Source organism: Stenella coeruleoalba, assembly GCF_951394435.1.
Source record: "Stenella coeruleoalba genome assembly, chromosome: 7".
Lineage (NCBI taxonomy): Eukaryota > Metazoa > Chordata > Mammalia > Artiodactyla > Delphinidae > Stenella > Stenella coeruleoalba.
In genome coordinates, this window is record NC_137153.1 from 32100162 (window position 1) to 32126431 (window position 26270).

The 26270-nt window shown below is 37.0% G+C and overlaps 1 protein-coding gene across 2 annotated transcripts in view; it reads left to right on the forward strand.

The window, feature by feature from the left end:
- Positions 1-26270, forward strand: part of MFSD14B (major facilitator superfamily domain containing 14B) — an 81589-nt gene that overhangs the window by 48227 nt on the left and 7092 nt on the right. The window contains exons 4-8 of one of the 2 annotated variants that reach the window (XM_079925502.1): positions 13291-13418; positions 15405-15519; positions 20923-21141; positions 22774-22887; positions 25806-25877. In XM_079925502.1, coding sequence (XP_079781628.1) covers positions 13291-13418; positions 15405-15519; positions 20923-21141; positions 22774-22887; positions 25806-25877 — 648 coding nt within the window. The remainder of the gene's footprint in view (positions 1-13290; positions 13419-15404; positions 15520-20922; positions 21142-22773; positions 22888-25805; positions 25878-26270) is intronic. The other variant, XM_079925503.1, reaches the window with a different exon arrangement.

A 26270-nucleotide genomic window follows, 5' to 3' on the forward strand; every position in this document is an offset into this window, starting at 1 on the left:
ATAGTCTTTCGGCAAGGCTGGTGTTCTAGCCATAACTTTCTGAGCTCTCAACTACTTGACTTAATTAGGCTTAATTCATTGTTTAAATTTAATGTGATATTTGTCAGAAAAGCTTATAAATAAGGGTTAAAATATGATGTTATGTTCCGGTCGCAATTTGTAGTAAAGTATATGGGTATAGCATGTAATTTGTCCTTTTCAACTTAGATAGTATCAACCTACTTAATTTTACTTTGTGCTGAACGCACACTTAAAATTATACCCTAGTAATTTGCTGAATTCATAGCTTTGAGCAGCATTAATTGTCATTAATACTATTTATTCTCTGCCTATTTTCAAAAAGCATTTTGAGAATGCTTACAATAATCACATAAGTAAACCAGGGCAATTTAAACAAAGTAAAACAAGAACTTTTTAATACTCATTGAGCGGAGGAATATTATCAAGAATCTGATGTGTGTTCATTTAAGCACCAGTTTGTGAGCAGTTTTTAACTACATGATGAAAAACTAAATAAATGAGAGAGGGCATTGATTAAAAATACAACATAAGCTTATCCTTACAGTAGATTCTTGTGGAAGTTACCATGAATCTTTTTCTTTTGTCTTGTGGAGCTAATAAAATGTGTTTTAGTCTGGTTCTGCTAAATAAAACCAGTTAGGTCTGCACCCTAAAGTCAAGTGGCATGCTTATTACACTTTCACTTAGAGACATCCACAATATTACTCTAAAAAACCATAGAACAAAAAGTATTTGATTCAAGGGTGTGGACAAGAATTTATTTAACCTTCAATGACTATTGAACTTCAATTTATTGAACTTAAGTAAGGAGTTATATACTTTAATAATTGGCTATTGTTTCTGGGGTGGGGATATAATAAGAGAACCCAACAGCAAAGCACAGCTCTATTAAGATATCCTAATATGGATATGCGCACAGTGGCATGAATATGGCTTTGGATTGCTTTAACATTAAATCTCTGTCTACATCTTATTAACTGTTACCTTAGTCATATAATTTAATCTCCCCTTCATTATGAAGTAATGAGAAAAACAAAAAAAACCTCTAGTAGGGTGATTATGAGGATTAAATGAGCTAGTAGATGTAAAGCTATTAGCATAGTACATTCATTCATGTGCTAAATACTCAGTAAATTTTGCAAAGAAGAGTACATAAAAAGCAAAAACTATTAGAAGGAAATCTTGGTGACCATTTTTCTTACCAGTTTGGGGAAAGATTTTCTTTTTTTAGAAAAAGAATTCATAAAGGAAAAAATTGAGTCATTTACATCAATATTTTAACTTTAGTAAGTCAAAGCCACCATCATCAAACTGAAAATACAAATGACAAAATGTTATTGGTAATAGAAGGAGGAATACATAAAAGCACTCACAAAGTAAAACCATAGGAAAATGACTGATGTCCCGGAAGGGCAAAGAAGGGTGTAACTTGGCAGTTTACAAAAGATGTCAGTGTGAAAATAAGTTTATCACTAATAAGCAGTAAGTCCCAAATTAAATGAGATAATATTTTTACATACTGGAAGAAATTTTAAACTGACAAGAACTACTTCAGTTTGTGGTAAATTGGGTCCCTGTGCACTGTTGATGACAGGATAAATATAGCTCTTCTGTAAGGCAGTATTTTAAGAGTTAAAAATATTCACATATTTTAACAAAGTAATTCCATTTCTAGAAAGTTGTTCTTATCAAATAGAGTTATTCAGAGGTTCGGGTAAAGGGCTATTTGTAATAGTAAACATAGAAACTTTTTAAATGCCTTAAAATTAAAAGAATAAATATGTTGTGGGGGCTTCCCTGGTGGTGCAGTGGTTGAGAGTCCGCCTGCCGATGCAGGGGACACGGGTTTGTGCCCCGGTCCGGGAGGATCCCACATGCCGCAGAGCGGCTGGGCCCATGATCCATGGCTGCTGAGCCTGCGCGTCCGGAGCCTGTGCTCCGCAATGGGAGAGGCCACAACAGTGAGAGGCCCACGTACCGCAAAAACAAAAACAAAAAAAAAGTTGTGGTATAGCCATATAATGTAATACAGGCATATAAAGAACATGTTTTTGAAGAACACCATGTAATGTGTGAAACAAAAAGGATATACAACTACACAGTATGGTTTCAAGTGTGTTTTGACCAAAATAAATGTAAATAAGCAGGGGGAAAAAATGATTTCAAACCTGAAATTTGAAAGTATGTGGATTTATGGATGATTTTTAATTTTCTTCTTTATGTATTTTGTTTATCTTTGTAGATTTTCTACAGTTAACTTTTACTTTTTAAGTTTACTGTCATAATGCATGGAAGAGAAGGTTTAGATTTGGGGTGAGCATCAATTAAGGATGCAAGAGTAACCAGTTCTGTTTTGTGAATTCTCCAGTTTTAGTTTTGGAGTTGTTTGTTTGTTTTTGTTTTTGGTTATTGCAGCAGCTTTATTGAGATATAATTCACCTATCATGCAAGTCACCCACTTAAAATGTACATTCAGTGGTTTTTAATATATTCACAAAGTTGTGCAGCCATCAGCACACAATTTTAGAACATTTTCATTGCCCCTGAAAGAAATCCTGTACTGATTAGTAGTCATTTCTCATTTCCCCCTAACCTCTTCAGTGTTAAGCAAGCACAAATCTACCTTCTGTCTCTATAGATTTGTCTCTTCTGAACATTTCATGTAAATAGAGTCATACAGTATGTTCTTTTGTGACTGGCTTCCCTCACTTATAATGTTTTCAAGGTTCACCTGTGTTGTAGCACATAGTAGTACTTCATTCTTTTTATGGCCAAATAATATTTTACTGTATGGATATACCACAGTTTATCCATTTATCAGTTAATAGACATTTGGGGTTGTTTCTAGTTTTTTGTTTGTTTGTTTGTTTTTGCGGTATGCGGGCCTCTCACTGCTGTGGCCTCTCCCGTTGCGGAGCACAGGCTCCGGACGCGCAGGCTCAGCGGCCATGGCTTACGGGCCCAGCCACTCCGTGGCATGTGGGATCTTCCCAGACCGGGGCACGAACCTGTGTCCCCTGCATCGGCAGGCGGACTCTCAACCACTGCGCCACCAGGGAAGTCCTGTTTCTAGTTTTTGATTATTGTGACTAATGCTGCTGTGAACATTTGTGTACAGGTTTTCATGTGGACATATGTTTTCACTTCATCCTAGGTACATGCTTAGGAGTAGAAATGCTGGGTTATATGGTAACTTGAGTTTTTTTTAAATTATGTTTTTAAATTAACTTCTTTCTTAACCCTGTTTCTGGCAAGTAATATATGTTCCTCATCTCCTAGACTTCTGACAGATGGGTGGCTGAAGCCATGGACAGCAATTTCTTTTATCTCTACACTTACTCCCTTGGTGGTATCGTCAGACTTACTCACTTTCAACTCTCAAATAAATATCTTCCTCGACCTTGGGCCAGAACTTCAGACTTGTCTATCCAGTTGCCTAATTGACATCTCTATTTCCTTGCCTAATAAGTATCTCAAAGTTAACAGCTCCAAAACTAAGATCCTGGTCTTCCCCTCCAGCCTGACCAACCCACAAGTCTTCCTCATATCAGTTACTGGTCATGCCATTCTTGCTCACGCCAAAATTCCTGGAATCAGTCTTCTTTCTCTTCCATATCCCAAACCCAATCCATCAGCAAGTTCTGTGATTCTACCTTCAAAATAGAACTATAATCAAAACAGTACCTGGTCTCCTTTCAGTAGAGATCATGATAAAATATAAGCCAGTTTGTGGCACTCTTCTTAATCAACCCCACCCACAGCCTGTTTTCTCCTTTGGTGTCATCCCTGTTCTTTCCTCCACTTCCTGCTGACCTTGCGCAGCCACAGCTTCCTCAGCCAGTGCTTGCCTGAGGGCTTTGCAGGTACTGTTTTTTCTGCTTGCTTTTCCCAGATTTTGGCAGGCTTCACTCCTTAACCCCTCAGCTCTTCACCCAGATGTCATTTTTCAGTGAAGCCTTCAATGACTACCATCTTGAATAATGTGTCCAGTTCTCATCACTCCCAATCCCCCTTCTTTGCTTTTTCTTCAAAGCATTATCTTACCTCTGACATGCTGTATATTTTGCTTTATCTTATCTTGTTATTATGTGTTCTCATCACCCCTCCTCTTTTAGACTGGAAGTTTCTTAAAGACATGAATTTTTGTCCACTTTGCTCATTGCTGTTCCCAGCACCTAGAACAGTTCTTGGCACATGGTAGGCACTAAGTAAATACTGTTGAAATAACATTTCTTTCCAGTCTTTTTCTATGCATTTTTATATAGTCAAGATCCAGCTTACTCAGAGACTTTAACTGTGTATCTTTTTTTTCTTGTATCAGCGGTAACTAATTATATCATAGTAATTTCCCCATAACATTAAAACTACATAAAATACAGGCAGCCCCCTCTTGCATGTTCCAATATGCACAAATTTCAGTTACCACAGTTCGGTTATATAACATGAGTCTCCCAATTCAGCACGATGCAGAATTCCGTTACCTGGTGTATTAACTGAGAAGCTGCATGAAATACAAACTGCTGCTAACTCCTCAGTCCACAAAACACTACATAAATAACAGATGCACATCATAACCAGTCACGCATTTCAAAGTGTTGGTGACCAGTCACTGTGCATCTTAGTTCATGCACGTACAGCAAAACATGCCATTGTGTTGCCTCCTTGATCCAGTGAGAAACCCACATGACAGTTTACAAAAATGGATCATTGAAAGAAGGAATTGGCCAACAAGGATGAGAATGCAATAAAGAAATAAATAATGATAATGCTGGAAGTGGGATTCATATAGAACCTCAGAGGAATTATAGAAGAACCAGCTGGTTGGAGAGACTCTAGATGTGTAGTCAAAGGAACTTAGTGAAGATAAATTTATCAGCATAAATGAGGAAAATGGTTGTGATGAAAAGGATAAAGATGTCCCAGAGGAAGTGATGCCAGCAAAAAGCTTGGACTTATATACACTACCAAACGTAAAATAGCTAGCTAGTGGGAAGCAGCCACATAGCACAGGGAGATCAGCTTGGTGCTTTGTGACCACCTGGAGGGGTGGGATAGGGAGGGTGGGAGGGAGGGAGACGCGGGAGGGAAGAGATATGGGGCCATATGTATATGTATAACTGATTCACTTTGTTATAAAGCAGAAGCTAACACACTATTGTAAAGCAATTATACTCCAATAAAGATGTTTAAAAAAATAAAAGAGCTCTCAGAGATGATATTGCATGACACTGAAAGCACAAAGGATAAATGTTGGAAGCTGATCCAAACTTAAAAAGGCGTGTGACAGTTTTCCAAAGCAAAGAAGATACTGTGCATCATACATTATATGCCTTACAAAGAAGACAAGCACTGTTCAAATGACTCTTGATAAGTTTTTTACAAAGAAAACACTTTAATTCTTTAAATTACAGTGTACTAAATACATACTATTGATAGTTTTACTATTTTTTTCATTTCACTGAATATGTGTAACTGATAGTAAAAGTTTTCAGTGTTCTGACAAAAATTTCTAAATGTCGTAGAATAAATCAGTTTTTCCCATTGATTAAAATCACTTTACATGGTTTCAGCTTGCACATTTTTTTTCAGTCCTGTACTACCATGCAAAGCAAAAACTGCCTGTATTTGAAGTGGTTATACGTATACTATTCTATTGTATGAATATGCTATAATTTATCCATTTCCTTGTATAAGTGGTTTCTAATTTCAAACTACTGAAGATAATTCTGTAACAAATTATTTTTTATTTTTATTTTTTTGCGGTATGCGGGCCTCTCACTGTTGTAGCCTCTCCCGTTGTGGAGCACAGGCTCTGGACACGCAGACTCTGCGGCCATGGCTCAGGGGCCCAGCTGCTCCGCGGCATGTGGGATCTTCCCGGACCGGGGCACGAACCCGTGTCCCCTGCATCGGCAGGCGGACTCTCAACCGCTGCGCCACCAGGGAAGCCCCTGTAACAAATTTTTTTAAATAAATCTTTACATTTTTTATTGTTTCCCAAAAAATTAGAGTTGTAAAGGTATAACTAGTGAGTAGAAAAGTTTGGGCATTTTAAAAGATCTTGAATATATAGTACCACATTATCTCCTAGAGCAGTTGTGCCATTTCACACGTCCATCAACAGTGTATCTGTTTCACCATGCTCTAATACAAGTATTACTTTTCAGATCTTCACTAATCTGATAAGCTTGAAAATGATGTCTCAATGTAATTTTATTTCTTTGATTTCAAGTGAGGTTGGGTATTTTTACATTATTTGCTGGCTACTTTTATGAAGTGCCTTCAAGTTCTTTGTTTATTGTTTATTTTTCTAATGAGGATTGTTCAGTTCTTTATTTTTAAATGATGTACTTCATTTTATGATAATCCCCTCATTTTAATGATTATTAGTTTAAGTACCTGTTCATCTTAACAATTACAAAGGGAAAAACTCACACTTGATCCCTCTTCTCAGATTTTGAAAGTCCTATTCTCCAAACATTTTTCAATAGCAGTTTTTATTTTTATGGAATTGAAACATATGGTAGACATTGTTATGTGACTAGCAATAAGAAGTTTTGTTAGCGTTCTCCAGAGAAATGAGACCAATAGAATATATATAAAGAGGGTTATTTTAAGGAATTGGCTCACATGATTGTGAGGCTGGCAAGTCTGATATATGTACGGCAGGTTGGCAGGCTGGAAACTCAAGCAGGAGTTAATGCTACAGTCCTGAGGCAGAATTCTTTCTTCTACTGGAAACCTCAGATTTCGCTCTTAAGCCCTTCAGCTGATTAAACAAGACTTTCATATTATTGAGGGTAATACCCTTTACTTTAAAGCCAACTGATTGTAGATGTTAGACCACATCTACAAAATACTGTCACAGCAACACCCACACTAGTATTTGATTAAATAACTCGGTACTATAGCCTAGCCAAACTGACACATAAAATTAACCACTAAAGTATTATAGTTTTGGCTACACTTCATTGGAAGTATAACCAGACTGAGATGCTGTGGTTTGACTTAGTAGATGAAGTCTAGGTATTACTGCTGGTTAACATGAGCAGATAGAGTGACTGTAATCATTTTTTCATGAAGACCAGCTGGTCTGATTGCCCAATGTCTACCTTGAAACTTCTTGAAGCTTCCTTCTTTAGCATGTTTTATATTTAATACAAAACTAGATATCTTCATCAGTGTCCCAAACTAAAACTAAGTGGGCCAGATGCCCAGGGTTGATTTACACCTGGATCAATTGATATGAAGAAGATGCCTCTGTAGCATGCAGCTTTAATCTTGTCTAGCTTTGACTTCACAGCAAGGGGTGGGAAAGGCAAAAAAGTAGAAGACCCAGCAGTCCATCCCAGGGCTTGGCCACAGAAATTCACATGCATTGCTTCTTAGTCTAGACTTGATGGTCAAGTCTGATCAAGGAGATGGCCATGTAGATCTACCAGGACACTCATCCGGGGACATTTAATATGTCAAGAGTTTCTCTAATCCTGGGAATTGCTGCTGAGCTGTCTCATCCTGCTATTTAATGAATTAAATTATGAAGCAGCGCATAGCATAAGCACACAGAGAAACTGTTGGCTGATGTTTCTAAGAATTAAAAATAAAAAACAAGATACCTTTAAAGTCCTCTTATAGCTACTCTTTAGGATTACTAAGTACCGAAGTGCTTTGCGCACACACACACACACACACACACACACACACACACACACACACAGTAATTCTTGCTTTCTTAATTTGGACAGGAACTTGTCCTTTTAATATCCTTTTAATTATCTGTAAATAAAATTGTTAAAACAACCTACTTGAGAGAGATGACTTCATAAATTTTAAATAGTTTTTTATAACAAGCTGCTAATTTATCCATTTATTAAAACATGTTTAAGAGAATTCACAAGTAGATAAGTCTAGTACTTTATATGCTTCAGGATAGAGCCACTAAAATGTCAGTAAAAAAAAAAAGTGTAATAATTGGTTTGAATTATGGGCTTATGGGTTAGTCTCAGGTCCTAGAGCCACCTCACACCTGAGCTGAATCCCTCTTCTACTGCTTATGAGCCGTGAGCCTTAGGCTACTTACCCTAATAGTACCCATCTCAGAAGGTAAGACATTTGTGTGAAAGGCATAGAACAGTTTGGCATATAGGAATGCTAGCTGTTATTCTTTCTTGTAATCAATTTGAAGTAATGGCCCTACTACTTCTAAGATTAAGGGAAAGCCTGTGACAGTCTGTTTCTTTATATTTTAATTAAATTTAATTGCACTTTCATATGCTTTTCTTTCTGCTTTCAGTGGATCTTCCCTACATCCATCCCCTTTTCTCCCCTTATCAAAAGAAAACACTCCAGCCCTCTTGCCCATATTGTTCTTTCCTTGAAGTCTCAGGATTACCAGCTGTTCTTAGACCTTCATGCTTCACAAATTCCCTTTCCCGGACTTCAGTTGAACTAAAGTCATTTTGTGGATCATATTTCTCATTTGCCCTGTTAAACTGATTGTTATGCACCCTGGGAAGGGAAGCTGTTTACTGTACAGGGTCTTACTGGGTCCTAGGTCTGAAAGGTGACCCCTGTTTTAGTACAGTTATTTTATGTGAAAGGATTTGCATTTGTCAGTTATGTAAATAAAAACCACAATTCCATTAGTGTGAAATTTTCTCTTTGATGTCCTTTTAAGAAGTGAAAGAAATGAAAGTCATTATTAGTAAAATACTGCATGAAAAATCAAAGTGAATGAATATAATTTTGGGATAAACTATGTCTATATGTTGCAGGTTCCTTGCGGCTTATAAAGGATACTTATAAAAGGATACTTGTTATAAGATGCGAACTTTTTCATGGAAAAATGAAAATTTTCAAAAGTAGTTAAATAACTGTACTTTATTCTTCATTGGTGGTACCATTGCCCCCTCAAACTCAGTTGTAAAGTTAATTAAAATATTTGAAGGAAAAAAAATTTTAGTTTTAAAACTTGTTAAGGGTTTTGACCTAATTATTTTAGTCAAATGTTTGCCAACTGCATATGTTAAGGAAAACTTACGCTTAAAACTTTTATGATGGCTATATAAAGTATAAAATTCATGTACTTTTGCTTCAGATGAGTTGTATTTGCTATTCTTTGTATGCTCTAAAAAGTTTATTGGATAATTGTATTTAATTGAACAATAAGCTTTAATTGCTGTTTTGTCAAATTAGAGCCTGTAAGGCCATGTCAGAATTACTGGCCAATTAATTATGCCACCTTAAAAACCTGTTGGACTGGGAAGCTAATTTACAAAAGTGACGTATTAACTGTTGGTTAATTTTGCCATCCACACCTAGGCTCCTACACACCATGTTTTATCCAGTATTCGTTGGGCCACGATAGCATGGCTTAGTACATTCAGTCCTCATTTTTCCCGGATTTCATATTTGCAGATCTGCCTACTCGCTAAATTTATTTGTAACCCCCAAATCAATACGGTGCTTCCATGTTCATTTATGTATGGCATAAGGAGGGAATTTGAGTTGCCCAACTGCGAGTTTCCAGCTGAGGTTGAACAAGGGGACATTCTCTCTTCTTGTTTCAGGTCTCATACTATAAACATGTTCTTTTTGCAGTCCATGTAATGCCATATATTTTGCATTTTTGTTCCTTTTGTTGACAATTTCTCTGTTTAAAATGGCCCCAAGTGTAGTGCCAAAGTGTTGTCAAGTATTTCTAAATGCAGGAGGGCCTTGATGTACCTTATGGAGAAAATACTGTGTTAGATAAGCCTCATTCAGACATGAGTCATAGGGCTGTCAGCTGAAACTTCATTGTTAATAAATCAACAATATACATATTAAATAAGGCATCTTTAAACAGAAACACACATTAATCAATGTTATGTATTGATCAGTTAATGAAACTATGTGACCAGAGGCTTGCAAGAACCCAACCTCGTGTTTCCTCTATCAACAATGGTTCCATGTTCTCTAATTCTGTGAATAATGAGAATCAACTGTATTTGTGTTAAAGGCTAGGGCCTTGATGTCAGTCTCGTTTTAATTTTTAAACATTTTGTTCTCATTTGCAAATTATGCTCTGCATCTTTAGGACTGATGAAGTACTTGCCTAATCAAGGTACAGATATCCTTCTTAATCTACTGTTGTAATAATGTGGTCTGATAGGATCTAGGGCTAGATTGGGTAGTGAAGAAATAACTCTGGGACAGAAAAAAGTCTTTGATTTTTAAGAAATACAAGTTTTCCAAAGAGGCAAGTATTTATTAGATTGAATTTTAGCATCTTAATAAAAATGTAGGTTCTCCCAGAGGGTATTTTCAACATCTGTTGTCACTGAGAATTTTATTTAAATAATAATTATTTAATGAATAGATTAAATTACAACTTAAATCCAGAATCTAGATAGCAGTATCTTTTATCTGTAAAAACTACATTATTTTAAATAAAACTTCAGTGCTTGGCCTTCTCATATCCTTTGTTTTAATGGCATGCATTCTATAGCTTAAAGCATTGTATGAAATCTAAAATCAGAACTGTCCAAAAAGTTTTCCAGAGTTCTTTGTGTTTAGAGTTTTTATTACTGTTTTTGTGGTGGTTGTTACTTCAACTGCCTTGTCCTCTTAAATTTCTTTACGTATTTTTCTTGACCAGTTCTATACTGAACTGGTATTTGATATGCCAAGAACTCAGGCATTTGATATTTTTAAATTTTATTTATTTATTTATTTATTTATTTATTTATTTATTTATTTATTTATGGCTGTGTTAGGTCTTCGTTTCTGTGCGAGGGCTTTCTCTAGTTGCGGCAAATGGGAGCCACTCTTCATCGCAGTGCACGGGCCTCTCACTCTCGTGGCCTCTCTTGTTGAGGAACGCAGGCTCCAGACGCGCAGGCTCAGTAATTTTGGCTCACGGGCCTAGTTGCTCCGCGGCATGTGGGATCTTCCCAGACCAGGGCTCGAACCCGTGTCCCCTGCATTGGCAGGCAGATTCTCAACCACTGCGCCACCAGGGAAGCCCTGATATTTTTAGAGAATTTTAAAGCAACGTAAAAGATTTTCGTTTCTAAAATTTATGAAACTGATAGTTGCAAGTCGTGAATTTAAGCCCTGCTTCTGCAGTCGTTTAGCTCTTAGTTAAAAAGGAGATCATTTAACTGTCTTGATGCAAGAACAGACCAAATGCCCTGGAAATCCACTGTGGCTTATAAATTACAAGGTTTGATGCCTGGGTAGGGTTAATATTTTATTTCAGAGGAGCCAAAATGCTTTTCTCCTCAAAATGCTTTTCTCCTCAACATTGAGTCTTCTCTCACCTCCCCTTACATCAGTTTACTGGTGACTGATAAGGGATTAGAATCCTATTCTTCTTCTCAGCCATGTGACCTTGGAAACTACTGTGAGTTGATTTGCTCTTAAAAGTTCTATTCAGTTTACCAAACCTCTTTGAAAGCCCTTATTACCAGACCCTGTGATAGGCATCAAGGGTACAGAGAAGGAAAGAAACCATTCCTCTGACCTTAATCTCAATTTCTAATCCAATAGAGAAGATAGACAAATAACAAGTAATTGTAATAGAGTGTTACAGTTATAATAGAAGCAATATGTACCAGGTTGGGGGGGAGGGTTGTTTGTTTTGCACCCCTCAAAAACCAGTGTGATTAATTCTGTTTGAGTAGCTAAGAAAATAGAGGAAGAGGTGCTTCTTGCTCGGAGTTGAGAAGAATGACTAGTAGTTTACCAGGTCCAAGTGTGGGAAGCATACAGGCACAACAAGGGCCTTTGCAATGCCTTTTGGCACAAAGGAACACAATATTGTATATGTTCAGAAAACTAAGAAGTATTGTATATAGACAAAACATAGAGGATGTCTGTTAGGTGATAGATGTTGGAGTGTTCTACCTGTATGCTATGCTGAGGAATTTTTTTAATGTATTATGAAATTCAAATACACAAAAGGAGAGAATAATGTAATAAACGCCCATGTACTTATCACCTAGTTTCTATTTGTAGTATTTAAAAGCAAAGTTCAGACACTCATTATTTCACCTATTAAATACCTGCTAAAGAATTTCAACTCTGCACAGTGGAGAGTTTTAAACAAAGGATCAAAGAACGGAAGTCTGCAGCTCATCAAGGTTCTCTCGGGGGTATGTGGAGGACAGATTGGAGGGAACTAGGACCAGGGGCGGGAAGCAGTTAGAAAGCAGTTTTATTTAAATCCAGGCAAGAAATGCTGAACAGTGTCACACAGCAGGGGATGGATAAAGAGAAATCATTACAAGAGAATGGTCTGAAAAATCGCCTTGGGGAGTGGAGGGATGATGGACAGCTTTGGACAGCTTCTTAGCAAAGATGGGAAGTGTGGGTGTTTGGTCAGGTTTATAGGGAACAGTGTGCATGTTAAATGTCGAAATAGGGAAGTCCATTTGGCTGTAGGCACAGAGCTCAGAAGAGATATTGCAAAGCTGTTCATAATGTAGGTGGTGGTGGCCATGTGTGCAGACAGAGCATGTAAAGGGAGGATGATAGCACCAACAGGGTCTGAGAGGCAAGCCTGTGGCCACCTCAAAGGGCCCTGATTTCAAAAAGGAAATAGATACGGAAGTGGCCAGCCAGCAGAGTGACTGGCAAATTGTGAGGAAGTGGTAAATGTGAGTTTCTTCCTTTGCTTATGTGTGGTGTTCTTGCTTCCCCTTAGCCTCAACTATTTTTTCAAATCTTATGCAACTTGCATTATCTCTGTCCTAAGTTCACCAGGCAAATGGAACTTTAAATTTGATGCCAAGAAAATTTGCTTTTCTTATGGACATTTAGTATATGCATACTTATCCTGCTATCCCTATTAGTTTATCCCTTTGAGAGCAGGAGGTGTGTATTCATTTGAGTGTCTTCACTTCGGTTAATTCAGAGCTTTGCACGTGATAGATATGGTATACATATTTATTAAAATGAATTAAGTGTCTGGCTTCTTTCCATACACTTGGGTGTGTGTTCACGTTATGGGCCAACTGTGGGTGTATATATTTTACATCACCTCTCTTTTCCAGTTTCTCCCAGAAAACGAGCTCTTATCCCTTTCTTCCCTCTCAAACAGCACGCTTAAAAATTTTGTTAGTTTTTTTTTTTTAATGACAGGTTATATTTAATGTTTCAAATTACTCTGTTTTGGAGCCACTGAAATGAATTGGAGCATTTAGAAATACATTTAGAAAATAAGAATTACAAGTAGTTGGGGGATCACATTATAAATCTGACCTTTGCTTCTGCTTTCTTCTCCAGGGCCTGCTCTCTTTTCTGAGCGCCCCACTCATAGGTGCACTGTCTGATGTGTGGGGAAGGAAGCCCTTTCTCCTCGGCACCGTCTTCTTCACCTGCTTCCCAATTCCACTGATGAGGATTAGTCCATGGTGAGTGGCTAGGTCCTCCATCATGACTGTCTGTTTTGGGTCACATGTGGACAGTACACCTGCAGTGTGCTTTTTAACCTTTGCAAAACAGTTGTACCTGTGTTTTCATTTGAACTCTTCGGTAATACTGAAAGCTAGTAGGCAGTTGCCATCATGCCCACCTAAGTTCTTCACTTAGGTGAAGAAATAGAAAGAAAAGATGTCTCTAAGGGCAGCTATTGTTGCCATGAGGTAAGTTACAAGATTGGGTCCTGGGAGGGGGCAGACAATCCCTGTACTCACTCAATTGTGGCTCATTTGACTTTGAAAATGTGTTGTTTTTGTCAGCTCATTGCTCTAGGGCACTGACATGAACATAGTTTATATCAAAAGGCAGGAGTCACTTTTGTGTGTACTGTATTAAGACCAATAACCTATTCTAAATCATAATGTGAATTTTAATTTGATCTCATTTTTTCATGATAAATAAGGAGAGAATAGTTAGCATGTAACCAAGGCTATTTAGTTAATAAAAATGGGTTGGAATTTGCACCTGAGCAGTAACTTAGTTTTTCTGGAGTACAGAGGATGGTATTTTGGCCAAAATTCCTGTTGCTGAGATGCTATTCCTATGTGAAGAACATACTTTAGAATGGAGGATTTTTGTGTTTCAGTTTTTTGGGTTTTTTTTTAAAATTCAATTAATAGTTTCGGAGGGGGGTGCTCATGTGAAAATACTCTCATTTGATAGAAATTTTAGGTCAACATTTGTCATGTTCCAAATGTGTTGGCTATCTATAATGAATCATTTTATTTCCTACCAGATAAATTTTTATAAAATACTTTTTGGTATTGAGTCTTTCTGTCCAAGAACAAGTCATGCTTTTCTGATGAATTAGGGTTTTTTTTAATGTCCTCTCAATACCTTAAAATTATTTTCTTCAGATCTTTAAATGATTTTACCTCTTCTCTTCCAGTTTTTGTTGTTGTTTTTTTTGTTTGTTTGTTTTTTTTGCGGTATGCGGGCCTCTCACTGCTTTGGCCCCTCCCACCGTGGAGCACAGGCCCTGGACGCGCAGCCCCAGCGGCCACAGCTCATGGGCCCAGCTGCTCCACAGCATGTGGGATCCTCCCGGACCGGGGCACGAACCCGTGTCCCCTGCATCGGCAGGCAGACTCTCAACCACTGCGCCACCAGGGAAGCCCTCTTCCAGTTTTCATGCTGCTGCTTCTGCTACTTGTGTAGACTAATGAATAATGTTAAATAAAAGTAATGATTATGGACCTATCTAGGACCTATCTACCTCATATATATGAAGGAAATATAATGTTTCATCATTGAGTATTAAAATGCCTTTTGGGTTTAAAAATACTTGTTCCTATTTTATTTAGAGATTTTCTTTTTTAAAATCAAGGTTGAATGTCAAATTTTATTTGATGCCTTTTGCATCAGTTGAGATCATTTGAATTTTCTTCTTAGATCTACCAGCATGATGAAGCATATTAATAGATTTCTAATATTGAAACATCCTTACCTCCTAGGATTAAACCCTACTTTTCTGTGAGATTCTGTTTGCTAATATTTTAACTAGATTTTTTAAGCATCTATGCATATGATAGAAATTTTTTGTCTTAATTACATTAATTTTTAAAATGCTTCCTGCTTTTGTGTATATGTATTATTCTTAGCTAAAGCTAGGAAGTTTAGAAAGTTTTAATTTCTGTTCTGGCTACCTTTAAAAGTATAACTTTACTGCATACCCTTACTCTTTCATTTTTTTAAACTGCATTTACTGAAACCCCTTGAACAATGACAAAATTAGTATGTTTCTCCTTCCTCTCCATCTTGATTATAATTTTATTAGATGTCCTCTATATCTTTAAATATACATGTATTTTTTAAATTTATTTGTTGGTTTATAGTCTTTACATGGTATCTTTGGCTTTGGTTATAAAAGTGTGTATACACTACCTCTCTCATGGGTGTTTAAAATAATCTTTTTATAGGTGGTATTTTGCAATGATTTCCATGTCTGGAGTCTTCTCAGTCACGTTCTCTGTGATATTTGCCTATGTAGCTGATGTTACTCAGGAGCATGAGCGAAGTACTGCTTATGGATGGGTAAGATAATAGATTGTTTTTTAATCAGAGAAATAATGAACATTCTACTAAAAATTCACTGGAAAGTGAGATTTTATTAAAATAGTGTTAAATATTGACTTATGTAAAAGAAAATCCAAAGCAATTGAAATGAAAAAGGAGACTTATGAGAAGTTAAAAATAGCAAGATAGAAATTGCTAGTAATTTATTTTCTGGTTTTAGTGTTGTAAGATTGGCAGGATGTGTTGAGTTGTCAGTTGCAAAGTTTTTCTAAAGTTGGTTTGATTTGTTTCTTGTTAGCTAATCTCTTGAGGAAACATAACAGTAAACAAGTGCTACGATCATAGGTCTCTGTGTACCTAATAAGAATTGGAGAGGTGATAAAACCTCAGCCATGTTAATCCATTGTTACTGTATTGCTAGTTGTGTGACTCGGGCACTTATTTGGGACATGGTACTACAGAAAAAGGACTACATTCATTCAGCAAATAATTGCTGAGTGTAAAACAAAAGTTATAGGAGAACTTTTTTGGGTAATTGACAATCATTTCTAATTTTCTTAGGCAAGGTAATGGCACTGTGGTTACATAGGGGAAGAAAGACCTGTAGAAGATGGCAGGCTGAAGCCATTTAGGTCAGAGTGTCACAACTCTGAAAATTACTTAAGTGGTTCAAGGGGAAAAGATGACAGGCGAGCATTTGTGGGTATGTGTTCAGTGTGTGAACCTCTTGGGGTAATTGGGTGTGGACAGGAAAAATTTTCCCTTCTTCCCTTTTAGGTTCTTTGGCCAGCATAATAATTAAATTGACGTAAGACAGATTAACAGGAGAAAAACAAATTTAATTTCATTTGTATGGGAGTCCCACAAAGATGTGAGATACTCAAGGAAAGTCAGGCAATTGAGGCTTATATACCATCCTGAGCTAAGGAGAAAGAGGGTAGGGGTCTGGGGCTTCAAAGGGAAGGAAGACAATTCACAGGAGGATGAGAGCAAATATCTGGTAAACAAATGTTTGCCATTCCATGCAGATAAGTCTGATATAAAAAGTTATCTTTACTATTTGCTCTCTTCCTGGCATAGGCCTCCTGTCTAAATTCTTTTAGGCTGTTAAGGGAAAGGTAAAAAGCTTTTCCTGAGTCTCCTGGGTCTTAATTGCCTTCAGCTAAAAACAATCTACATGCCAAAGTGGCACATTTTGGGGTGGCTTATTCTGCTCCCCTTCAGTGTGCAGTGTGCACTTCTCTCCACTTTCCTGTGTTTGAAATGTTTATAGTAAGAAGATGGAAGAAGAAAGGTGATCTGGCTGGGTTGTTGAATGTTTGGAGGGGGATTGAATGCCAGAAACTCAGGTTACTTCTCTCCTGAGTCTTACTTTTTCTTTTAAATCCCACTTCCTAGAAGACAGTAAGTAGTCATTCAGTGTTGACTGAATGAATAATTGTATGGATTAATGATGGACATATAAGTCAGTCACTGCTGTTCCACAGAACACAACAGCAATTTTTACTTTGTTGACTTTAGACATCAGTAGTTTAAAAACTTCTCCTTCGACCCCACTTACCCTGTAGCTATTACTTGCTCTCTCCTTTCCTTCTTCCCTCTTTCCCTGAACGTTTCTCATGTCATGTCCTAAAACAGGGGCATCTCCAGAGTGCTGCGGAGGAGGATAGAGGGAGAAGCAGATAGGAAGGCTTCAAAGAAGGCAGGGTGTTCAAGGTGGGCTCTCAGGGTCGGTCAGCAGATTTGAGGGGTGCCAGAAGCCTCATTTATCACACTTGTGCAGCTTTTCTCAACATCACAGAAAACACTCATTTCCCTCCAATTTTGTTCGATTTTTGTTCCTTGCTTCCACCAGAAAAACCCCTCATGAAGCTGTTGTGCTAAGCAGTCGTACTTAGGAAAGATTTCAGAGAGAGAGAGAGTTCTGGAACCAAAGTGATCATGACTTAGTTCCCCTGTCTCCAGCTCAGTTCTTCATCTGTAAAATGGCAATTATAATAATGGCTGTTCGTAGGTATGTTGAGAGAAGTTAGTGAGAGGAGCGCCCTACTGAAGTGTGCCCTCAGCCAGCATGTAAGGCTTCCTGGACTTGGTCACAGGACCCAGGATTTGGCCAGTGGCTAACCTTTACATTTACCTCTACATGTCAGATGTTGAGATGACAAACCTGAAAAAAGTAAAAGAAAAAAAGCTTGCAGGCTACCTTACAGATATAGGAGGATTTATTGCCAGTTAATTATAGGATTGTCAATCAAGTCTAGCTGAAATTCTAAGAAGCATTTTGAGATCTGTTAAAGAATATATATGTATATCTTCCTTACTGAAACTCCTCCAGTAAACAAAGAAAAGTGGTAATTTCTTTCAATGGCTGCAATAATGAATTTAAGTTAATGCTCATTGAGAGACTGTTGTGGTGAAGTCATCCTTTAGATTTATTCACTCGTGTCATATTGAGTGTTAAAGAGGGATTTTAGATAAATACACAAACTAAGCAAGTAGGCTGCTTTAAGTTTTAAGAAAGATGCAACATTTTACATAGAATTTCATGGGGCCATAGATTCTCAGAAACTCATTCAACAAATATTTATTGAGCAATGTAACTAATCAAATAAAACAATTAGGAAACCACTGCTGCTCCCTGTCCCCTTCTGATTTGAAATTTGGTGACTAACCTTTTTATTTTCATTTCCATATTCCACATGATTAAATTGGCTCTCAGAGTATTCATTATTAAATATTTTAATAACAGATTTTTTCCCACTAAATTCCTATTGTTTCTCACTATTACTACATGTATATAATAATTATGTTTTACTTTTTGCATACTTGAAGAAATTAAACTGATCTTTAAGTGTTATACCTGCTTCAGTGGACCGCTAAGGGAATGGAGGGAGGAAGATTAGGGTATTATAGGTGGGCATTAGTAGACAGAGAGATGGGAGGAGGAAATCCTGAGCACTGTAGGACCTAAACAAATTGGGCTGTGTTAGGAGGAGGGGATAGGCCTGCCCCTCTGTGTCTGAGAGAATTTGCCTTGCGGTACCATCTAAGTCAAGTTATGAAGCTTTCAAGTCTTCAGATACATAGACTTGTAAATAATAATGCTCATGTCTTTTTCGTGGTTTGCAAGACTTAAAGATTCTCATTAAGATTTCTGCCTTTGGTAATTTCTCCATGGCAGTGTACAAATGTTTGAATTATGGAAATACCAGAAAATAGAGCACTTCTCCCTTAGAGCAGTGTTGCAGGATACATCACATGGATGGGAAAGATGAATTTAAAAGTTTACCGTGGTTTGGAGTGCATCATTTATTGATAATGAGCATTAATCTCATAATCAATCATTATTTATCCCTCTTGTTTATATCTGAAGTAGTTACTGTATCCCCTTCAAATTTGTGGGGGAGCTTAGTAAAGAAGGCAGTCATTTTCTATTCAAAACTGATGTATCGTGTATTCTTATATATTAAATTATTGTTATATAGATAATAATTTAATTCCATTGTTCTTTTTTTTTTGCGGTATGTGGGCCTCTCACTGTTGTGGTCTATCCCGTTGCGGAGCACAGGCTCCGGACGCGCAGGCTCAATGGCCATGGCTCATGGGCCCAGCCGCTCCGCGGCATGTGGGATCCTCCCGGACCGGGGCACGAACCCGTGTCCCCTGCATCGGCAGGTGGACTCTCAACCACTGCACCACAAGGGAAGCCCAATTCCATTGTTCTTAATGACCAAATCTTGAGTTATTGAACAGTCTTTATCTTAGAAAATGTCCAATTGGCTAGAATAGAATTATGATAGTAGAATTAGAAATGTCTTTGACAAATAACGAAATAAATGATTGAGTGTTTTCTTCTGTATACTCCATGATCTTTAGATTCTTTACACTTGGAATGCTGTGGAATTATAGAAGCACTTTTAGCTGAAATTTAGGTCTAAGTCTGTGCATTTTAGTGAGAAAGATTAATTTGAGAAATTGGAAAATGGCTTCCAGTTCTTGCTCATCTATGTGAACTTAAGACATATATTGTTTCTTTATTTGTACATTGAGTTGTAGAATATCTTCTCAATTTACATACAGTAATTTGATAAGGATTAAGTAGTGGAAAACTGTTATGAATAAATGAATGAATGACCCATTTTGTGCAGGTATGATGTTGTTAGTATTAGCACCTGAGGACCCTGCAGCAGTGCTTCCGTAGCACGTGAGGATGCTGCAGGAGTGCTCCCATAGCTGTTTGCATGTCATTGCAATTTATAATATAAAGTTACATGATTGCCTTGATCTTCTTAAATAAAATGAAAAACCCTGAAGGGCAGGAGCTCTGTCTTCTTATTTATCTGGCACATAGTAGATGCTCAATAAATATTGAACCAGGGAATTCCTGTTCCCCAAATTAGAATTCTCTATACTCCCTTTTTTTCTCCAGAAATTTTTTTACTTTTGGCTTTTATAATATTTTTAGTATAATACTAATTTCCAATACGTTGTATTATCACATTCAGTTGGGGGGTGATGGATGAAGAAAAAATGTTATTGGCTACCCAGGAGTCATAATTTCAATCATAGATAATGATTTCTGTAGTTTCTGTTAAAATCCATTAGAAGTTTAAATAACCAACTTATTATAAATGTGCTTTTGACACTCAGTCTGGTTATAATTTGGAGACTGCCCATTTAAGCTTCTGAACATTCAGATTACATTTCAGAATAAAGGGAGCTTTCTACGTGCTTGTAGGAAAGCAGTGTGAAGAAGCTTCACATGGATTCAAGTTGCAAGGGTGATCAGTTGAGTCAGTGGTCTCTGGTATTAGGTGGAGGTTGGGGATGACAGCATGACAAAAGTCCCTAGCCTGGGGATTTCTCCATTTAAAAAGCTTTGACATCTCCCTCAACAAATCTTTTCGGATTTTTTGTTGTTGTTATAGCTTTTTCTAAGATTACCAGAGATTTTTCCCCCTCTCAGTGCTAATGAAATGGTGAAACAGTACATGTTTTTGGAAGATGAAATCAAGCCTAGTCTCTGAGTAATTTGTAGATTTTATCATCATCCCTGCAGAAATTTTTTTCATACCTTTCTCTCTACATCCCCATTCCCCAAATAAAGAAGATTAAAACATGTATATTTTATTTATGGGGAAGGTTTTACAATTTTTATTTCTAACAAATCATTATTTTGTATTCTTGTAGCTTTCTAGAATAACTCCAGTTAGTTAATAGCTTATGAACAAGTCCTTAAAACAAAATTACTTTCATTCTTTTTCATTCTTAAAAGTTGTGTGCAGCACAATCCTTTTGTCTTTTTAAAGCCAGGGATGGATGACTTTAGGTATGTACCTGTGGGAACCTGGATGAGAACAGGAATATAGCTGTGCACCTGCAGCAGATGGGACCCTGGGTGAGAGTGTGCTTTTTCCATAGGTCTCAGCCACATTTGCAGCCAGTCTGGTCAGCAGCCCAGCCATTGGAGCATACCTGTCCGCCAGTTATGGAGACAGCCTTGTTGTGCTGGTGGCCACAGTGGTGGCTCTTCTGGACATCTGCTTCATCTTATTGGCTGTTCCAGAATCTTTGCCAGAGAAAATGAGACCTCTTTCCTGGGGAGCTCAGATTTCTTGGAAACAAGCAGACCCTTTTGCGGTAAATAAAAACATGAAAACATTTACTTTCCTAAATATCTTTCTAAGCCATGCAAATAAAAGAACATTCCTGCAGCCTCAAGCATCCTAGCAGTTGTTGATCTATTTTTTTTTTTTCCAGTAAAAATAGAAAAAATGTATTTGCAAGTAAGGGAAATGAGGTAGACTGTATACCAAGGAATATATAGAATTGCTACTTCTTAAGTCAAACGTGGTTATCCTGTGGGAAGAGACAAGAAATGTCCAGTTTATCCCTGATGAAGACTTGGGAAGGAAGGTTTTTTTCTTTTTGCATAGTTGTTTTCATCCTTCTTTTAACAAAATAAATGAAAGTGGCCATTTGAAGAGGTTGTTTCGATTCACTTAAATTCAAAAAGGTTAAATACATTTGGACCAACTAAAGTAGTTATTATCTAAGTTGTTAACATACACCCACGTTGAACAGAGGCTTTGAACTTGTCTTTTGCAGATTGAGTAGAGTCTTTGTTTTCTCTTTTGTCATGGGGGAATCCCATTAACAACTAGAAAAAGTACTGAGAAGAAGAATCTTCTCTCCCCACCTTCTCTGGTTTGAAATTGTTCTTGAAGAAAATATGTGCGGAAAAATATAACCAGAGATTTGATATTTGCATTTTTCCCTTAAGTTTACCTTTTAGGAAAAATACATATAAAAAAACTAGCTCATGAGAAATTCTTTTCTAAAAAGCTCCCTCATTATATGACCTGGGGACCCTGCTCATTCTGTTTGTGCTGTAATGTCAGATATCAAGAAGTAGGTGTGGAGAAAAGGAAACCAGGATTGGAGCCAGTCAGACCTCCCACCTTGTCAAGCTACACAGAGAAATTCCTCTGTGAAGTGGAACTATTGTGGCTTACTTTTCAGGGCTGTTACGAGGATTGCAGTGAATGTATATAAATTAACCAGTCTAGTGTCTGGTATATAGCAGGGTCCCAATAGACATTAGCTACTTTTGCTTTTAATTATGTGAAGGTTACAGTTATGATCACCTAGAATGCACTGCAGAATTCTACACTCTGTAGACAACTTTTGGTGCACCTTTTGGTCTACTCAAACATCCTGTGTAGAGAGGAGTATAGGATTTTGGACAAGGTTGTAACATTCAAAAAGTTGTTACTGGTCAGAGAATCTTGTCGTCACTGACCCCATGGCTGGAGCATACTTTTTTGTCTACCAATTTTAAAGGCAAATTTAATGCTAACATTTAAAAAAATAGAGTAAATTTATGTGTAATGAAAACACTGTACTGTTTATGGCTTTAAAGGAGTTGTATTATGAATGAAAGAGAGAGAGGAGATTTTCTTAAAAGGTTCTGGAGCAATGTTTTTTCAGGGTCTGTTCATAGGACGTTCAGGGTCTGTTTCAGGATGTGAACCAGTATTGTTAACAAAGAGAGAAAGCTGTAATATTTGAAACATACCTCTGAAATTAGGACTTGTAACCTCCTTAAAGAGATGGTGATAGATTTAATGTTAAGGCTCAATTCCTTTTATAATCCATTCATCTTTTGTTATCCACCTTAATAGATCAAAACAGTGCAGCCAATATCCCAGAATATCAGTGACATCAGTATCTATTTGCTTTTAATATGTTTCTGTTTCTGCTTATTCCTAGTCACTGAAGAAAGTTGGAAAAGATTCTACTGTCTTACTAATCTGCATCACCGTTTTTCTTTCATACCTTCCTGAGGCTGGACAGTATTCAAGTTTTTTCCTCTATCTCAGGCAGGTGAGTAGTGAGTGCCTAGTAGCTTTTGAACATGAGGAAAACCAGAGATTGGGATCTGGCTAGAGGTGTTTTGTGGGAAAACACTGTAGAGAAAAAAAATGTGTTAACTTGCTTCTAGTTATAAATGTAGGTGCTGACATATAATTAGTAGTCAGGAGACCTTTAGTGCAATAATTTTAAAAACACAATAAAATGTTTACTGTGGAAAAAATTTCTTTGAGAGTTATACAGAAAGAGAATTAGTAGAAACAGAATTTATTAAATCTTTAATAATACCCATTAAATTTCACAGAGAGGTAAAGTTTATTTCAGAAGTGCCCTGACCCCTGGGTCTGATCACAGCCAGCTTGCTTAGCCATCTGTAGTAGGCCATAGCTCAACACCACTGTAGACTTCAAGGTGGCTCACAAACAATAACCAAAATAATCTTTTCTCCCTTCTGATTTTTCTCTTTAAAAATTTACACTTTGGGCTTCCCTGGTGGTGCAGTGGTTGAGAGTCCGCCTGCCGATGCAGGGTACGCGGGTTCGTGCCCCGGTCTGGGAAGATCCCACATGCCGCGGAGCGGCTGGGCCCGTGAGCCATGGCCGCTGAGCCTGCGTGTTCGGAGCCTGTGCTCCACAACGGGACAGGCCACAACAGTGAGAGGCCCGCGTACCGCACACAAAAAAATTACACTTTGTCCTCCCCAAAAGGCAATTGACTTACAGCAATTAAAAAAAAAAAGTTCCCTTTTCCAACTGTTGTTTTAGGTCTCTGGGATTGCTAAGACCTGAGTTGCCTTCCATTGCAATCCTGTCTTGGTCTTTTACTGATTTCACTAGAAGTCCTCCTGCTAATGGTTTACTTCACTTTGTCAGAGCAAGCCTCCTCCTAAGATAAATTCCTCTATTTTTAGAGATATTTTTAAATAAAATTTGTTAAATTCTCCATTCTCATAGTTTTCCTGAGAGTATGAGACTATAATATTTTATATGGTGGCACGTTTAAGTAAAACTTTTTTCAAGCAGTTTTATTTTTGCTTTTGCTCATTATGGTGGGTGGATGCTGGAGATTCGGACGGAAGAGTGGTGAGATAGTGTGGTTAATGTAGAAAATTATATATGCATATATTAAATTACATTAAATTTGCATTTAATATAGAAAATAATGTAGGAAAAATGGGAAAGTCCAAGGAAGAAAGTGAAAAAACATGTCTCCTTTTCAAAGTGTTCAACATAGAGTTCCCAGCAAATCTATTTCTAGGTATATAGCCAAGAGAATTGAAAACACATACCTATACAAAAACTCTTACACAAATTATTATTCATAGTAGCCAAAAAGTAGAAACAACCCATATGCCTATTAACTGATGAAATGGATCAACAAATGTGAAATATCTATACAATGGAATGTTATTATTTGGCAGTAAAAAGCAATGAAGCACTGATACACGCTACAACATGGGTGAACTTTGAAAACATTATAAGTGAAAGAAGCCAGACCATATATAGTATGATTCCATTTGTATGAAATGCTCAGAATAAATAAATCCATAGAGATAGAAAGTAGATTACTGGCTAGGTGGTAGAGTAGGCTGGGGGAATGGGAATCCTAATGGGGTACGATGTTTCTTTGAGGAGTGATGAGAGCTTTTAAAATTGATCATGGTGATAATTTCCCAACTCTGTGAATATAAAACTAAAACCATTGAATTGTACACTTGTAATGGGTGAATTGTATGGTATTTTAATTCTGTCTCAATAAAGCTGTTTTAAAAAGTATATTTACGGGGGGTGTGGGGAGGGACGGGAGTTTGGGGTTAGTAGATGCAAACTATTACATATAAAATGGACAACAGGGTCCTACTGTATAGCACAAAGAACTATATATTCAGTGTCCTGGGATAAACCGCAATGGAAAAGAATATAAAAGAGAATGTATATTATGCATAACTGAGTCACTTTGCTGTACAGCAGAAACTGATGCATTTTAAATCAACAATACTTCAATTAAAAATATATATATATTTACAAATTAGACTGAGAAATAGATTCCAATTTTTAAAAATTGCATTTGATTAGAGAGTAATAGGATATTATTAATGTCAGCAGCACTGGTTTGGGAAACAGAGGTTCTAACTCTAACTCTTTTTATTAGCTAGTTGTGTAACTTGAAGCAACACGGTCATTTATGAAATGTGAAGATTGTATACAATAATTTTTAAAGCTTTTTTTGGAATTTTATAAAGTTTCAATAGATAGGGCAAATAAAAACTTGATATTTAAAACTTAAAAGTTTTAGTAGGCATTTCGGAGCTGCTGTTAAGATTAAGAGGCTTAGAAATCATTACCAGCTAACTTTGGCTGCCTATTAGAATTAGAATCACCATGGAAGCTTTTTAAAACATACCTGTGTCTGGGCCCAGAGAGTCTGATTTAATTGGTCTCAAGTGGATTCCAGCATCTCACTTCTCCTCTCTCCCTTCTTCTCTTCTCCCCTTCTCTGTTGCCCACATGATTTTAATGTGCAGCCAAAGTTGAGAGCCACTGACTTTGCCAGTGAGCATACTCTGTGTTGGCAGCATCAAAAATCGAATCATTTTCTTCATGTTCTCTCCAACGCTTGATAATGTTATGTTTGTCTCTTGGTGGGTTGCAGATGGGGATGGATATGAAAAAAATAGGTAGGCCTACAATAGAAAATATTATCTTAATATTTAATATTTGTTAAATTAAGTTGTGCCACTTATAATGATTTCTTATGACAGATTTAGATATAAATTATTGGTTAAATAGGTTCAACTTTGAGCACTGCCTAATTTGCCATTGTCAAGGTTTTATGAACTTTCCTCAACTATTTTATTTTATGGCTTTAATGGAACATAACATTCCTTATTTTTATAATATCTGTATTACAAAGTGTTTTCATTTCCACAGGTCATAGGTTTTGGATCTGTTAAAATTGCAGCATTCATAGCTATGGTAGGAATTCTTTCTATTGTGGCTCAGGTGAGTGTTATTTTACCCATCCTTTTTTTTTTTTTTAGTGTTTTTAATCTGAAGTAACTGTAGATTCATAGGAAGCTGCAAAGAAATATTCATGGAGATCTCCTGCATCACTACCTCAGTTCCCCTCCTCCTCTGCCATGGTAACATCTTGTGTCCTGTGGTACAATATCAAACCCAGTAAACTGACAATGGATACAGACCATAGAGTTATTCCATTTTTAATAGAATCTTAAGGTTATGATTTAGGAGGAATTTAACACAACTTTTCAGTACTTTGTAGAGCATGTGTTGTTACCTCTAATGGATCAATTCAGCAAATAAAAATTTGCTTTTACAACCACCAGCCACAATCTAACTCCAGTATTGCAAAATTAACCAGAAAAATGTTTCAAT